Source organism: Cavia porcellus, unplaced genomic scaffold, assembly GCF_034190915.1.
Source record: "Cavia porcellus strain 051 isolate PalLab524CR breed Dunkin Hartley unplaced genomic scaffold, mCavPor4.1 scaffold_16, whole genome shotgun sequence".
In the NCBI taxonomy this organism is placed as follows: Eukaryota; Metazoa; Chordata; class Mammalia; order Rodentia; family Caviidae; genus Cavia; species Cavia porcellus.
The window spans coordinates 58,216,326-58,233,439 of record NW_026947499.1 but is presented as its reverse complement, the minus strand read 5'-3'; the positions used below and the strand labels follow the sequence as shown (position 1 = coordinate 58,233,439).

Genomic DNA, 17,114 nt, shown 5'->3' with positions numbered 1-17,114 from the left:
ACGCCTCATTGTGCAGGAGCACGTAAGCTGTGCTATTCCTCAAGATTAAATAGGCTTAAGTAAGGCAAATGTGCTATACATAGGCTTTAAGATACAATTAAGAAACAGAAAATAATTTTTTCCCTTAATTAAAAAAATAAATTTTAAAAAAGGGAGGAGATTGAGACAAAAGAGGACATAACAACATAACAATACAGGTCAGAACAGAACAATTTAAGCAACAGTGTTTCACCACAAAATAACCCGACTTTTTCTGATTTCCTATTAACTCGATTTGAAGCCCTGTATTGCTCTCACCATCTTGTTTTAACTGATTTTACTCTATTCTGTTCTGTTTGATAGTATCAATTTTGAGGGTATAGGCAACTACTTTGAAGGCAATAAGATTCACTATGATGCCCATTCTGGTTTATTATCTTCTTTTGAAGTTCTGTAATGTCTCCAATGTTTATGTTTTATTGATTTTGTTCTGTACTGTTTTGTTCAATTTTATTATACCTGATGATATAGGCAATTCTTTTTAAGGTAGCAAGAGGCATTATGGTAACCATTGTTGATTACTTTGTATTCTGTTTTTACATCACGTACTATGTCCATCCTTTGTTTTGACTGGCTGCTTTGTTTTTTGTCACATTGGATTTTATACTATTCCAAAAAAAAAAGTAGTAAGAACTGTGGGAGTAATAAAACCCAAAATGTGTAAATGTTATTGTAAAAAAGAGAGGAAAAGAAAGTGCTCTAAAGAACAAAACTGCAAGTGTGTTTAGGTATGTAAGATAGATGACCATATTACTAAGTTTTTGTTGGATCACTGAACACAACTGTTTGCAGTCTCACTGTTTGAATGTCCACTTTGTATGCTTAATTTTGTAACTTGATCAACTATTTCTAAGATGACAATATGTAATCTATTAACTAGCGATTTCTGTTTGTTTTAAATTCTGTATTACTTGTACACTTTTACTGTTTTGTTTTGTTTTGTTTTCTTTTCTTTAAATAAAAAAAAACAGAAAATAGGAACGTCAATTTTTATTGATAAAGCATGATTTCCTATTGATTACATAGTAAGGTACAATTAGTGATAATTAACAATGTTCCAAAGCTTAAAATAGCTTTCAGGATCACCTTGATCAATATATAAAAGCTTAGTTCTTGAAAAAATAAGGTTTTATTTCAGTGGTACACTTCTCATATGCAAAAGTTTCTCGAAACAAGAGATTTGTAAAGGAAATTTTATAAAGATTTCTCTGTACAAAAGAGATACTTCACTGTATCTAATGCACCATCCTAAAAATTCAACATATAAAGCCTTGAAGGACCAAATCACCACGCCATATTCCATTAAATCTATGAAAGATATCTTTTTTCTTTTTTTTTTTTCATTATTGCGAATTGAACCCAGAACCTTCATACTGAGCTACATCCCCCGGTCTTTATGTTTTACTTTGAGGCAGGGTCTCACTAAATGGCTGTTGCCCCGGCTGAGCTCTCACTTGTCATCCTCCTGCTGCTTCAGCTTCCCAGAGTGCTGAGATTACAGCCGTGCACCACAACAGCCAGCTTCGAAGATAAATCTTAAAAATCTGTGGGTAGAACACAGAACTGCCCTCTACCACAAACTCAATGAAGAAGAGAGGTAAATCTTGTGACAATATGCAATAGACTCTTACATCAAAACACACATCAGTACCATCCCTATTACAAACACCCATGTGTTAAGTGTCCTTTGACATGAGAAGTCTAGAAATCATCTAGAAAATGTTTATTTTACTGTATTAATAAGTGAAAGAAAAATTGCAATGTATTTTACAAAATGATGCAATGTAGCACTACCTTTTGATGAGGCATATGAAACTGGAAAATACCTAGAAATGGTTTCACAAGTCTATTCTCACTGACCTATACTTAATTTTAAAAGTGACATCTACTCAATTTTTTGAACAATGAAGAATAATGGCCCTCTGTTTTCAAATTAATAGTAAAAAGTAACTGCTCCTCAAACTATTCCCAACCTAACTTAAGGTATTTAATATTAACATATTAAGTTCTTAAAAAGTGCTATGCCTTAGCAGAATTTAAACACAAAGGAAAATGAAGAATGTACTCTTTTGGTCTAACAAAAGCCTCTACTGAGAATATAAAAGGTACTGATGCTTACCCAGGTGTAATCCATTTACTGGGGTAAGTGTCTCAGATTTACAATGTGCAAGAATTGATACTCCAGAAATATGTGATGATGCCTTGACCTATGACAGCCACTTGGCAGACTCAGAATAATTATAATCCTTTGGCTGGAGAACCTTGCCTAGAAGGTGTTTACAACATATTTTTATAGACATCAATAGTCAGTAGTTCCAATGCAGTCAGAAAAAAAGAACTCTAGATTATATGTCAGCAGGTTAATAAAATGGCTCTTTTGTTAAAAATTACAAAGCAAAATCAATTCCAATTTTTTAAATGTCATAAGGCGTCTAGAAATGTCAAATGAAATAACTGAATGTCAAAGTAAAGATAATTTGGATTATACTGCCAAACTACTAACAAACAACTTCACATGAGAAGAAATGACGGTTAGTTATGAGTTTCAAAAAGTACTATACCCAGGTTCAAAAAAAATAGTAGCAGAGAGTTATGCCTATATGTTCTCCCACATTTAGGATATGGTACCATATATAAGTACAAACTTCTAGGTAACAGCTGTACACTTGTATTTTGTATGAACACAGTGCTGCTAATTATAACGTAACTAAAATACTAAACCAAAGATAGTTTTTTTAGAACATTTTTAAAAAACAAAGCAAATAGAACACAGTAAAAGGAAGCATTTCATTGGACACATTTTCAAGAGCTCTCATTTCTTTTTTTAGCACTGTAACTAAAGGTAGTAACATGGCGAATCTAAATATAAACACGTCATTCTGTCCTAAAACTGTGAGGTTCCTACTTACTCCCAGTGTTCAGTCTGTGGAACCACTGGCCAATCAAAAACCAAAATGAGATAAGGGACAATGAAGAAATTTAAATGAGCTCATTTCAAGAAGCAAAACTGATGACATTCTCAGTGGATGAGTTTCAGCACAAGCAGACAAAAGTAAAATGATTTTTTATATTATTTCTCATAGCACGTGAAGAAAATAGTGTACACTATTACTTACTGCTCCCAGTGCACTGTATTTCTCCGTGTGCCTGTGGTCTTTCAATCCCTTCTTGGAGTGGAGCGCGTTCTCTGAGAAGCACAGAAGCAGTGGGGAGCGGCTGAGACACCCCTTTGGCCCCATGCACCACCAACTGACCTGACTAATCCTCTCCTCACCTCTGCTGCCTCCTCCTTACTTCTAATAGATGCATAATGAAAAGAGGTGAGTTACAAAGTACCTTTTTACCTAAAAATCTTAAGTACTATACCCAAAAAGTATATTTCAATCCTCGTTTTTAAATGAGGAAGTCTAAAACACAAACAATCTGTCTTCCGGTGGAATTTCCACCCTAGTGTTTCCCGATAAACAGTGCTAAGTTCACTATAAATTATTTAATACAGAACATAAGGTAGTGACAGTCACTACAAGGTTCTCTGGGCAGGCAGGCAGGGGGAATCTCTGCCAACACACATCATAAAATGATTCTACCTTCACAGAATTTCCAGAGAGTAAAGCCTGAGATCGCAGAACAGCGAGGACAAACATGACAAATGCCGTTTCTAGAATGAACTGTTCCTAAGGTGAAACAGATTGTTATAGTTTATATCTAAAATGCCCCCCAAAGCCTCATGTACTCATAGATGGGCTTTGGGGAGATGACTGTATTGTGGGTGTGTGTACTCATGACTGGATTAGCCCGCAGGTAGACCTGCAGCTGGGTATGATGTTGGGAGGTAAAGCCTGGTGGGAAGCGGTGGGTGGCTGTGGGGATATCTCCCCGCTTCCTTTTATCCTCCTTCCTGCCATGCCATGGGCTGTCTCTCCTCCACCATGCCCTCTGCTATGTCACCCTGCCTTGGAACCAGCCAACAATGGACTAAAATTTCTACAAATTGTGAGCTAACATACTAACATAAACCTCTCTTCTAACTTATAGGTGTTATGTGTTTTGTTCCAGCAATGAGAATGCAAGTAAGACACAGATAAAAAAAATTTTAAACTTTTCTCCAATTTAAAATAAATACATGAAAATTATATACTTGATATTTAACCACTCTCTTCATAGGCCACTCCCTGAGTTTCTGTTTTCTACAGAGAATGCAAGTATTAAAATATATAATGTTGATTGTTTCTACCTTGGTATCAAAATATCCATAAGCAATGTATGAACATCTATTCCAATATAACTTCTTAGAATTCACTATAATAAAAGTATTCTTTTTAAAATTAATTTTTAAAAATATAATTGCATATTTTAGTTTTCATAGACTTCTTTTTAAATAGCTAAAAAATACGTAGCAAACTCTTTGAGGCCCATGGAAATTATTTTCCCATGCCTACTTTGAGACAAAAATCCATGGAGTTAAGAAGCAAAATTAAACCACTCCCTGGATTTAGTTTTTAGAGTCCTTAATTTTTTTAATATCTAATGTTTGTTGACAGGCAAGAAGGAAAAAAGAAGAAAGGATGAAAAGGGAAGGAGCAGGAAAGGATTTTTTTTTAAGTCTCATCTCATAGGTATGTGAATATCTTCAGAGTACAGGGTGACCAATGAGCCAGATGCTCAGAATTCATAAATCTTCTTAAGGAATCATATTTTGCATCACATCACTAGACAGTGGCAGTCTGGTGCTCAGAGCCTTAAGCCTAGACAAGGTTCTCCAGAAGTCCAGGCCAACACTACAGCATTTCAGGTCAAGACTTCAAGTTGGCCCCATCAGCTCCAACTTCCTTCCCAGAGCACGTGGAGGTCACATGTTGTCAGAAACTTGTAGAGCACGTTCTTGTACTTCTGGTTCAAGCGTATTCCAGCCTCGGCCCTCTGTTCTCAGTCACATAAGGCACACGTAGCAGTGCTCTCTGACTCATGTGCCTGAAATATGGCTGGGTTTGGGGCTGAATACACTCTCCCCACTCTCTGAAAACCACATCACGCAGAAGAAGACAGGTCGCTTCTCATTCTCTCCAGGAGAAACAGAAAGGGTAGATAAAGGCTGGGGAGGTGATCTGACTAGAAGTGGAAAAAGACCATTCAACTTTTTAAAACTTGCCATCTACATTCTAAAAGAAAGAAACAATGTCCAATTCAGAAAGATACACTGAAACCACGGGGTGTGCATTAGATTGGAGGTAGGAAGAGAACAGGAGAAGCTCCTCCTGCTGGTTCCCGAAGAAATCCATCTTGAACGCTAGAGCAAACACTGATGCATACTAATGCTTGACGGCCTAAGACTATGTCTTTTACAAAATAGAAAAAATTTTTTAAAAACATTTTTAGACTGAAGAAAACAAAAACTTCCTTTAAAAAATCTTAAACAATTTCACATAGGGAAAATAAAAATACCCCACTGCAGTCATTCTGATCACACAAAGGCCAAGTGAAGAAATTACACCCTAAGACACGTTGTAAACCATCCCCTGACCCTGTGTAATGAAAATACCTTTTTTTTTTTTTCAAAATAGCCCGAGGTGATAATTCAACTATGAAAACAAAGCGATCGCGTGTGATTTCTGGAAATGTTAGTTTTACATGGAGTCCTTAAACAATAAATCACAGCCAGTGTTGCAAAGAGCACAGAAGCACAAGAGAAAAGACGAACAGGACTGAAGAAGGGTGATGGGGGTCTGAAGCTCCATCCTCACAAGGACAGTGGCCCTGGACGTCTTGGCAAAGGTCGCAGGAGGACAGCTTCACTCGGGAGTTGTAACTTCTCACCGCCTGCCTCCCTGTTCAGAGGCAGACATCAGTTTACACAGTGCCCATGTTTAGGCCACATTTGCCAAAATAAATGTAAGAGCATTTCAATACACTTTCATGAGTTTTTCACTCTTTGCATTATTTGACCTTTTCTTTACAAGAAATAAGGTGTCCAAGGGTGGCCTCAAGTGCAAATCAAATCCCAGAGAGAAACAATGCATTCAGCCCAACCTATCTATCACAAGCAGTTGGCCAGCACTACAGGGACCACATGGCTTGCAGATGCAAGCACTTTAATCTCTTCCTGAAACAGGAAAAATGCCAAACTGAAGACTGTTTAACATCTGAAACAGTTTATTTTAGGATGACATATTCTATACATTCACATAAAATTCTGATTATTAGAATTTCTGAAAAGAACTATTAATCATAGGCTTTATTTAAAAATACATATTCAAGAAAAAAATCTGTTTATGCAATGTTTTGTGTTGATGTTTTAACACACTGAGCACATACTGTCTAAAAACTACTCCATCTAAGTACAGTTACAGCACAAACTAATATTTTTGAAGTATATGGTGTCTATAGCACTATAAGAAAGTACAAGATAAAAATGCCTTTTAGTTTGCAATTTTTAAAAAGCACATTCTACTTTCAAATTTCTTTTCAGATTGTTTTGTATATCACAAATGTTTCTGAAATTTCAAAAATGGGTTAAAAGGCTTTATTTTATCTTTCCCATAATTCTATTTTTAAATGGCTCCTTCATAAATAAGTTGTTTTCCACAAAAATATTACAAATACTGAATCTTTCTCACTTCTTAAATATTTAAAAGGTTCACCATGCAAAAAGAAACTACTTAACTAAATACTATAAAAAATTTTAATGTTCTGCATATATCTAGAAAACGCCATTTGGGGACTTTTGTGCATCTAAAAATTACCATTTGAGGGATCCTGCAACTAGATTAAATAACAAAGCTGGATAACAAAGTACTGTCACAGAGTCTCCACAATGTATTCCATTACCCACCAGGAGAAAAGCACTATGTCTGTCTCCCAAGAACCTGGGTGGGTGCTCATCGCCAGCTGCAGCAGGAGGCCCAGTTAAGAAAGCTACACGCTGCCCTACTTCAAGCTTGAATACTTACTAAGCACTAGTAGCACAGTACACAAGCTTGTCTTGTTTTTAAGTGTAATTTTGTGGAGCTGTCTAACCCATGAATGCATTCTAATTCTGGACCACTTTAAGTGCTTATTCAAAGTCGGACTTACTACAATCAGCTACTTTAGCCCAGAGATCACATACTAAAAGTCACTCTCTGACTAAATACAGATCTCCAGACCACTTCTCTATTTGTTTTTCTTTTTTCTTTTTTGGTACCAGGAATCAAACTCAGGGCCTCGCATGAGACAAGCAGGCATGCCAGTTCTCTATTTCAACATCCTAAATTCTTATCATTTTATAAAATAAGCTACCAGTCAAATCGAAAAGCAAATTATCTTTAAGGACTACATTTTTCTTGATACACTAAAATAACATCTGTTATAATGTGCATGTTTTAGTAAACCACCAGATTCCTTCAATGCTGAAGCAGCCCACCCCCACGCCAGCCTATCCACCCTGCAGATGCTGCTCATCCCCCACCCACCACACAGCTCCCACTTGGCAGAAGGGGTCAGATGGAAACATTAACGGGCTTCTCCATGCCAATTTTCCTTGACAAATTGTAAGTGAAAACCTAAAACACTATGAGCAAACTATCACTTTTTAACACTCATATGCTAAATGTTACTATGTGACATTTATAAATGAATCCATAGTCTTCATTTAAATGGAAAGCTAATCTCCTGTATCTCCACCTCCTACACTTTCTCGTACCAACTGCCCCACAAACTAATCCAAACCACAAATGAAATTCAATTAAAAAATAATAATAATAAGGACAGGTATAGTAGCACATGCCTATAGTCCCAGCACTCAGGAGGCTGAGGTAGGAGAATTGTTGCAAGTTCAAGACCAGCTTAGGCTACAAAATGAGTTAAGACCAACCTGAACTACACAGTGAAACTCTGTCTCTAAAAGACAAGAATAATAATACTAATAATAATCCAATGAATAGATGGATAGATGGGTAAATGGATGCCTGGCTTAACTTCTGAAGTATTGGGAACTCTAGACCACACTTACTTGGTTCATAGTAATCCACTATGGATACTGAAGCATCTTGGGTATTTGACACTTTAAAGTTTCTCACAGCAGGAATATCAACACAAAACTGTGTTTCATTTACCTTGAAAAAATACAGAAGATTCTTAAGGAATTGGCATACCAAAGTTCAAAACAAAAGTGAAACACATTCCCTTTTCTTATTATTTTAGGAAACAGAAATAAACATTTATGGAGGATCTCTACATGCCAAGTACCACAGTAAGATTTTCCTATGAATTCTCTTATTTTAACCTGCAAAACAACCCTTCTAAGACAGGTATTGTTCATAGTTCCATTTTGCTCAAAAAAGGATATGAGAATCAGTTATTCAGTAAGGCATAAGCCCAAAGTGTGTGCTCCCAGGACCACGATGCCTCTCCCAGAGTCTGTCTTGGGTGGTGGACCCAACCTCTACCACTGGCAATGGCTCACAGAGCCTCTTCCCTAGGCACTTACCCTCTGCCTGTGGGAGCCACCTTAGCCTGCAAGCTAAGTAGCCCTGAATTGGGTTGGGAGGGTGCCCTGACTGATGTGGGGAACTGAAGGCCAGCCTCCCTGCCTCCCTGGGACAGTTCAAGTCAATCTGCAAACAGGATCCGTTAAAGGAATCAAAAATTTATGAATCCCTTCAAACATTCACTGCTTGCCCATAGTAGCATATAAAAAGTCAAAAACTAACCATTCAGAAGTCATTGGACACTCAAGATAACTATTATCAAGAATGATTAGATACAAGACAAACTCCCAAGGCAATTACATTACTAAATGAAACCTTAAATTTGTTTCTTGAGTTTCAAATCAAGTCCATGGCTTTCAAGTATTTAACTTATGAAAATTCTTCAACAGCAGAAGAATTGAAAGACTGAGTTAGTTTTAATAGGGCTTTAACCAGAATGCTTTTTAAAATGCTAAAATGAATAACACTCAGGGCCTAGCCTTTTAAAGGTAAAAAATTGGCAGTATATGGCTAACTCGAATTTAGCAAAAGTGGAATAAGTAACATATACCTCCTCCTCGGATACTGTGAAATCCTGAAAACACTTGGAATTCAACTTCAACTCAACCTAAGAGTTTTCACATAGCTGCTAGAGGGAAATAATAAACTTACATGCAAGCATGCAAGGACGTAACGATTTATGACAATAGTAGCATCTGTAATTCTTCACTGCAATTCTGCACCTTTACCTGATATATTCTTTGTGCCTATTCTTATATCACTAGCAACATTTTAGAAATGGCACAGGTACATAAAGGTTATATAATTGCTGTTTGTCACGACCAAGAGTCTGAGAACATTCTTCTACGATTTAAACACCTAATTTTCTGCGACAGGGACACTAACAATTTGAAGATACGTTTAAGATTTCATGAAAGCACTTTAAAGGCATTAAATTGTTCATCTGCAGCATTTAAGCAAATATGTTTAGCAATTTCCTGAGAGAAAGGGGCTTTCAAATTGATCTGCACTGAATTTATGAAATTATAAAATGGTACTTGCTCTATATTTTGTATCAAGCATGAAATTAGGACTTAAAAGTTATCAAGACTTTCCTCCAGCTCAGTACTTTCTTTCTAAACCAATTTTAGAGTGATGTCATTTTAGTGCAGACAAACAAGGTTACCATGTTAAAATCACTGAGAGACACAAAAACCTAATACAACAATCACTGAACGAAAACATATTTAAGATCGACTTCTGAACACAGTTAGTACTGACTTTATGGAACTTGCTTTTTACTACTTACAGAATCTAAATAGAGGTTGAGTTTCCCGTGATCATATTCCACTTTTTTCACTGTCTCACTCAGAGAAATGGTATCGGACGGCACAGCAAAGCCGCTGAGAAGGTTAACTTCCATGAGGGCCATGCCGCTTCTATCTGGGCCCAGAAACCTAAACCAAAGAGCAGAGGAAGGGAAAATATCCTTTAGGAAAAACCTAAAGCAGTTGGCAAATAGATCTTCATACCAAAATTAAAACTGCCAAATACTACTTGACTTCAAATAAAGTTCACTAAAGAAAATCTGACAACAGGTTTTCCTCTTCCAGTATGTATGATAGTTTTTCTGCAGCCGTATTAGGGGCAATGTAGCAGGGGGCTTGCTGGGCGAATAGAATGTAAGGCCACATGGTGACAGGTGCAGCAAAACGCCCTGTCAACAGACTTCCCAGTGTTTTGCAGTAATTATTCCAAAGCAAACCACATTTTTCATTTGCTCAAAAACTAACAGCAACAAACTTTCCAGCTGAAAACTAAAACTTGGAAAAGAAGCACCATGTGGCTACTCAGGGGAAGGCCCAGCCAAGTCATCAGCAACCTTTTCTCTGCCTGGTTTTAGGGGGACAAGATTACAGGTGAGAGGGTTCCCTTTGTTCTCCCACAGGCGTGGAGCACATTTTCTTTGGCGCCTTGAGAGAACCAGAGGCCTGGGAAGTGGCACTGCACTGCATGCCTCTTTGATCAGGAGGACCCAGGCACCAACATCACTTTGTCTCCTTGAGAATAAATATTCTGCTAAAATGAGTGAGTAGCAGAAGCCTGGTGTGCTTACAGGAAGAAGCGTCCTTCCAACATAAAAGGTTTGTTGCATTGTTATTTCTTGTCATCCTTTTAAATGTCAAAAGCAAGGACTGCTAGAAAATCTGGCTTCTTAGAGGTGACTACCATACATAACTGACTGAAAAGCCAAACGGCGGCTCAGCATCCAAAGCAACGGAAACCATCTGCTGGGCAATATCCACAGCCAGAAGAAACACTGCTCCAAGGTTAAAACTGGACTGGAACTAGAGGTGTCTACATGTGAGCACGAGATGCAGATGATTACTATTGTAAAAAAGAGAGGAAAAGAAAGTGCTCTACAGGATATAACTGCAGGTATGCGTAAGTGTGTAGGACTGATAACCATATTACTAGGTTTTTGTTGGATAGTTGAACAGAACTGTTTTCAGTATCGCTGTTTGAGTGTCCACTTTGTATGCTTTACTTGTGTAACTTGAACAACTATTTCTAAGATGACAGTATGTAATCTGATCAACTAGTGATGTCTTACTATTTTTTAAATTATGTATTATTTCTACCCTTTTTATGGTTTTTTTCTCATTAAATAAAATTAAAAAAAAAAAGAAAAGAGTTTCAGATGACAAGAACAGCCCATCTACCCTAAAGAGTGAACAGTATGATGCAATGGTCATATATATGTTAGCAAAATGCCTTGCTTGACCACAGGCACTCAAAAGACTGGTTCTCCTAGCCCAGGGCAGAGTTCATCAAACAGCATGACACACAGAAAAGAGTGTCTAGGGTTCAGTCTTGGACCCTGCTGATGGGAATAAAGTACCTGAAATATTATACAACCCTTTTTATGAAGTTCCACTAAAAAAAAAAAAATCACTCAATGTTAATTTGGGTTTTATATGAGATTTTGCTCAGGAAACTAGTAATAGCATTTAGAATTCTCTTATAGTCTTTACTGTATAGAAAGGCATTTAATTTCTGCCCCTCTCCCTTAACTAGTGTATGGCCTGCCTGACCGTGAAGCTGGTTACAATTAAGAACATTCATTGCTACACGAGCCCTGCGGCCATGATGAGACCTCTGTGTGGGCCGAACCTGGTCCTACATCATCTTCCCCAGCTGTTTCTTCATTCGACTTCAAAAGAAGTAAAACACGCCCTCTCACAGTTTCATGACGCTCTTCCTTTATGACCTTTCAAAGCCAGAATTTTAGACTTGCTTAGAGGATTTTCTTTCACTCCAGTCAGTGAATTCAACGAAGGCAGGTCCATGTCTTCTTGGGCTTGCAATTATATTCACACCTAAAACTATGCTGGCACACAGAGAGAACTAGCCAACATTTATTGTGTAAGTGGATGAATGAATGCAAAAGGCAAGGATAATAACAGGACTTCTCTATAGATTTCTCATAAGGTGTAAATGAGATGTATGTGAAATGCTCTGTACGGTGTTTAGCATTTTAATTGACGATAAATGTAGGTTACTGCTGCTGACAGTAACCACCTGATACTGTTATTCTGCAACCTCAGTGAGGTTTAATGGGAATTAAATTCAGCAGAAAAGGAAGCCACTTCAGAGATGCTGATATCTCCCTGATGCCTAACTGCCCAAGAAGGTGAGAAATGGGGCAAACACCTGTCCTAAGGTCATGAACAGAAAGGTCCAAAGGCAGGATGGATGAGAGCAATAATGGGGGAGACTGAGTTTAGCCATGGCTAAGAGGGTGGCACCTGGATGAACACCAAAACTACCTTCAAAGTTCAAGACCACACTAGTGACTCCCTGCCTACCAAAGCTACATGCAGCCATAATGCAACACGGTATCGGAAGGAGCAGACAGCAGCTCCACAGTGTTCAGCCCATTCTAGTACAACCCTGAGCTGTGTAACCCAGCAATCTGATGCAAGACCACAGACAAACAAGGAAGCAGTTACGAAGCATCCCAATGATTCTAGAACTCTCTCAAAGACTTTTTCTCAAATGTGTGTGTGTATTAAACAATCACACCGAAACAGGCAGGCACCTTCACAGCCCTTCATTGAAGTCATAGATCTGACAAACAGCCTCTTTCCCTGGTGATACAGGAGGCTTAGATGCCTGGGATACAGGCCAAATTAAGAACTGCTTTCATAAGTACTTCTAGAAGTTTCAGTTGCCAGAGTTTAAGTGTCTTAGATGTCATACTAGAAAACTTTCTGTATGTCTCAAAAGTCATTCTCTGCATTAAGCATACATAAGATTAGACTTTGGGTCAAAAGCATAAAAGTTAAGCTTAAATCTGAACTGGAATGAAATTGTTTCAGCAGAAAAGTAGCTCATAAAAAATCCATTTTGGAACATTAAAGGTGACTGCTAATTTAAAGTTTTCCTAGGGGGCGGGGATATAGCTCAGGCACACAGTACCTGCCTGCCAAGCATAAGGTCTTGAGTTTGAGTCCCAGTACCAAAAAATAAAGTTTCATAAGCTAGACTTGAGTTTTATTAACTTGAACAGTTTGTGTTTTTCTCTCTCTCTTCTCTTCTCTTTCTCTTTCTCTCTCTCTCTCTCTCTCTCTCTCTCTCTCTCTCTCTCTCTTTCTCTGGGTTTTTTTTTTTTTTTGGTACCAGGAATCAAGCTCATGACCACATGCTTGCCAGGCAGGCACTGTGCTGCTGAGCTACATCCCTGCATCTCTGGTACCAATTTTTCTTTTTAAATGTATTATACATATGAGGAAAACTTGTAAATAACTTTGGGCATGTTGAAGAAATGTGTAAATATAATTGTAGTATTTCTAATCCACAGTCTAAAGTATAATCCAAAATTAAATTCTCTATTAAATATTACTGCATTAATTATAATTTGATGGTGATACATAACTAAATCCTCAAATTTACTATTTAAAGAAGGAGGAAGGAGAGAAACCTACCTTGTACACACATTCAAATTTACATGATTGACATCATTTTCATCATCTTTTACGTTAACATCTAAATCAAAGGCTTCTTGATTTTGGGTTGATCTTCGTCTTCTAACAGACCCTGAATCCTTCACATTATAAACAACATTGAGCTGCAATAAATAACAAATTAGCAATAAATTACTAATAATAAATTGCCACCACTGGGCAGTCTAAATACTAGTCAATGATTCTAACTGGAATAAATCCAATTGAATTTATAATATTCAAACTAGAAAAGAATATAGTTGCATTGGGTAATAATGCATCATTATTATAAAATACTGTAAGGTTTATAAAAAATTATTTTTAAAATTGAGCAAACTGGTAGGTAATATTCCAAGTAAGTATCATGAAACATTGTAAATGATATTCACAGGATATTGTTTTTTTTTGGGGGGGGGTGTTGGGTTTTGTTTTGTTTATTTTGAGACAGGTTCTCACTACATAGTTCAAACTGGCCTTGTCCTCACTATGTAACCCGGTCACTATATGACCTTGAACCCATGGCAACCCTCCTGCCTCAGCCTCCCCAGTGCTAGGTTTATAGGCAAATGCTACCACCCCTGGCTGGTTTTTATAAGGAACATGAAACATGGTTCTCAAGGGGAAAAGAAAGTGACTGGCAACTTTGTCAAGAGCAAATGCCAACCTCTAATCTCTGCCACCCAAGTAAGTGATTTTCAACAAACTGGAGCTTCAGTGATTCTCTGCAAAATAAATTACCACTAAAATATCAATCGCTGAGGATTCATCACTGAATGCTTTCCAAAGATGATAAGAGAATGAGAGCTTTCAAGTCAACTGGTTTGTCCAGCACACACTGTCATCACACTGACATGAGAAGGGGACACAGCAGTTGCTGGGAACCCCAGGGTGCACGAGGACTAGGGTCATACAGAGTGACCCTAAATCAGACGCTTGCGTGTGTAACCAGAATTTACTAGACTAGCCTCATCCCAGGCTGGGGTGGAACCCATTAAAGGCTTTACCTCATCTACTATTTTTGATTCCAGGTGCATAAAGTTAAAAACTGCTGCATAACACTGTTCTTTCTTTTACCTCTACTTAAAACACGCGCGTGTGCACACACACACACACACACTCTCCTCCGAAGTAAATATCTAGCACCTTCCGTACATTGACACACTTTTAAAACCCTCTGAAACTCAATCTAAGAGTTCCAATCTTTATATTCTGCCACAACCCATATTCATATTATCTTTTATCCAGCAGATCATTGTGTTTATCTTACTGTGGACATTCTCCAGCTCTTTCTTAAACCATAAAAATTATTAATTTTAGAAATAATTTAAATTATTCCTGGGGCAGGTGGAGAATAGTTCTATAAAAACTGAAGAAGTGTAATCTGTTACTGCAATCATCTCCTTTGTAGTGAAACTTAAGGACTACTAGTTTGTCCCTTGGGCCATAATTAATACCCATTCACAACTACACAACAAGGTTTCTGTCTGGCCCACAGTAAAGCTCAACTTTTCCATCACAAAACTTCCAGAGATCTTGCAGATTATTTCCAACAGCTTAACATTTTATTACCCAAAAGTGGTTAACATCTACTGCAAACCTGAGAGTTTTCTTTGCCTTCCTTTTCCCCATACACTTATAAAAATACCACCCGAGGAAAATCCATTACCCATTTCTGGGTGACCAACATTTTTGCAGTTCTTTCCACCATGGTGAGAAGTGCCCATTGGTCCCTCTGTTTTCTAAATTTCAACGCAAACCTGGGATTTGCAAACATTCCGATTCATGGGTATCACATTCACTCCAATGTCCTTCAAACCCCAAGCAACAATCATTTACTTCCAGTGATTTTTCTACATTTGGTTTACCAAAAATATATTCTAGACAACTTGGTGAGTCATATACATATGATTTTTCAATTGTATTTAAAGTATACTATATTTTGGATCTAAAAGTCTTGGCATAAAAAAATAAATAAAGTATACTATATCTTTACTTCTGGGTTTACTCTTCATTAAAAGCCTGGAGACAGTAATTTCCCTATGGTCTTTGTTAGTAAAAACCAATACAATATATTTCCTCTTTCTATCTTTTTCCTAGAATCTGTCTCGTTTTCATTATCACCATTTTCTTGATCTTTAAGAGTATTTACTGTTATTTGAATATCATGCAAAACAATCAGAATTATTTGAAAGTTTCCAAATTAGACTTCCTTAGCAAGGCATACCTGACCTGGTAAGGCACCAGTCTCTCAACTAGAAGATCTGTACCAGGTTTGGAAAAGCCTATCTCTACAGTGGCCACTTCGGTACTTGAGTCAGTGCTTTGATCTCTGTTTAGTTTTTGGTTCTGTTTGTTTTTAATGCCCAAGTACATAATCAGCTTTAGTCCTTCCACATACTATTTTGGATTTCCAGGAGGATTATTATTCCAGCAAGTATTTTTATACTACTTCTGTTTTATTGTTACTCCTACTATATTATAAAGTGTAGTTTTCTTTGGATTGGCACTGAACACATTCACATGCTGCTTTATTTTCTATCTTATAAGGTTTTATATTAAAGGAACACATTTTCTGTCTCCAAGACAATAATTTGTAAGGTCACAATAACATTTATATTCTTAGATAAATATTGAGAATTTGTAAGTAAAATGTATATTTGCTTTTCAGTTAATAGAACTCTACAAGTATTACAATTTCTGAACTTATTTTTATACACAAAAAGTGACAGTCCCAACTGTCACTTGAAGTAGATTTCAACCACTTCAAAAAGTACATAATCTCCCAAATATATTTTCAGATAGGTTATCAATATATATAACTGCTGCCTACTCACTAGCTGGTAACATCTCTAATACTTTTTGTTGTTATTTTTTGAGACAGGGTCTCACTGTGCACTCCAGGCTGGCTTCAAACTCATAATGAAAGGGGCTGGGGATTTAGCTCAGCAGCATAAGCACCTGCCTTGTAAGCAGGCAGTCGTGAGTTCGATCCCTGGTACCGATAAAAAAAATGAAAAAGACAAAAAAAATAAAAGAACAAACTCATAATGACCCTCCTGCCTCAGCCTTGTGAGTGCTGGGACTACAGGTATGACCACCATGCTCAGCAGGTCTACTACTTTTTATTAAAGAGAGTACTTTTTATTAAACAGAGTAATTTATCTTAATCATAAAAGTATATCACTAAAGATTTTATATAAATTTTCTAAGGTAGAGATTTAGCAGTGCCCTAAAACAAAGAATTATTATAAAAAGTCATGTATAACTGAAAAAAACCAGCATTCTTACATACCTGACAGATAGCAAATCCAAAACCATTTGCGGTTATATCAACTGCAGCTAGCTGCGTCACAGCAAGCTGAAGAAAAATGAGAGAGAAGAGTGCGTGAGGGCAGTTTTCCATCTTTAGATCCTCCCAAGTAACACAAGAGAAGAGGGTCACCCTCATTAGGGGGAAGAAGCTCACAGCGAATGCCTGGAGCTCTGTAGTTTACAGGTCAGATCCCCAGCGGAGCAGTCAAGAGAATGAGGGCCAACAAGAGCGACCTCTCTGAGCCGCTCATCTCTGTCCTCCATCAGCACTACTCACCGCGCGTCCTCCTACTGAGGCCCAAGCACAAGGGAT

General features: G+C 37.4%; 1 protein-coding gene across 1 annotated transcript in view; it reads right to left on the bottom strand.

Annotated features, from left to right (window-relative positions):
* Window positions 1-1,014: 1,014 nt before the first annotated feature.
* Cd109 (CD109 molecule) overlaps window positions 1,015-17,114 on the bottom strand; it is a 138,694-nt gene continuing 122,594 nt past the window's right edge. The window contains exons 29-33 of the mRNA XM_063226895.1: window positions 16,782-16,847; window positions 13,472-13,614; window positions 9,793-9,940; window positions 8,027-8,129; window positions 1,015-5,864 (exon numbers count right to left, since the gene is read on the bottom strand). Coding sequence (XP_063082965.1) covers window positions 5,689-5,864; window positions 8,027-8,129; window positions 9,793-9,940; window positions 13,472-13,614; window positions 16,782-16,847 — 636 coding nt within the window. The 3' untranslated portion in view covers window positions 1,015-5,688. The remainder of the gene's footprint in view (window positions 5,865-8,026; window positions 8,130-9,792; window positions 9,941-13,471; window positions 13,615-16,781; window positions 16,848-17,114) is intronic.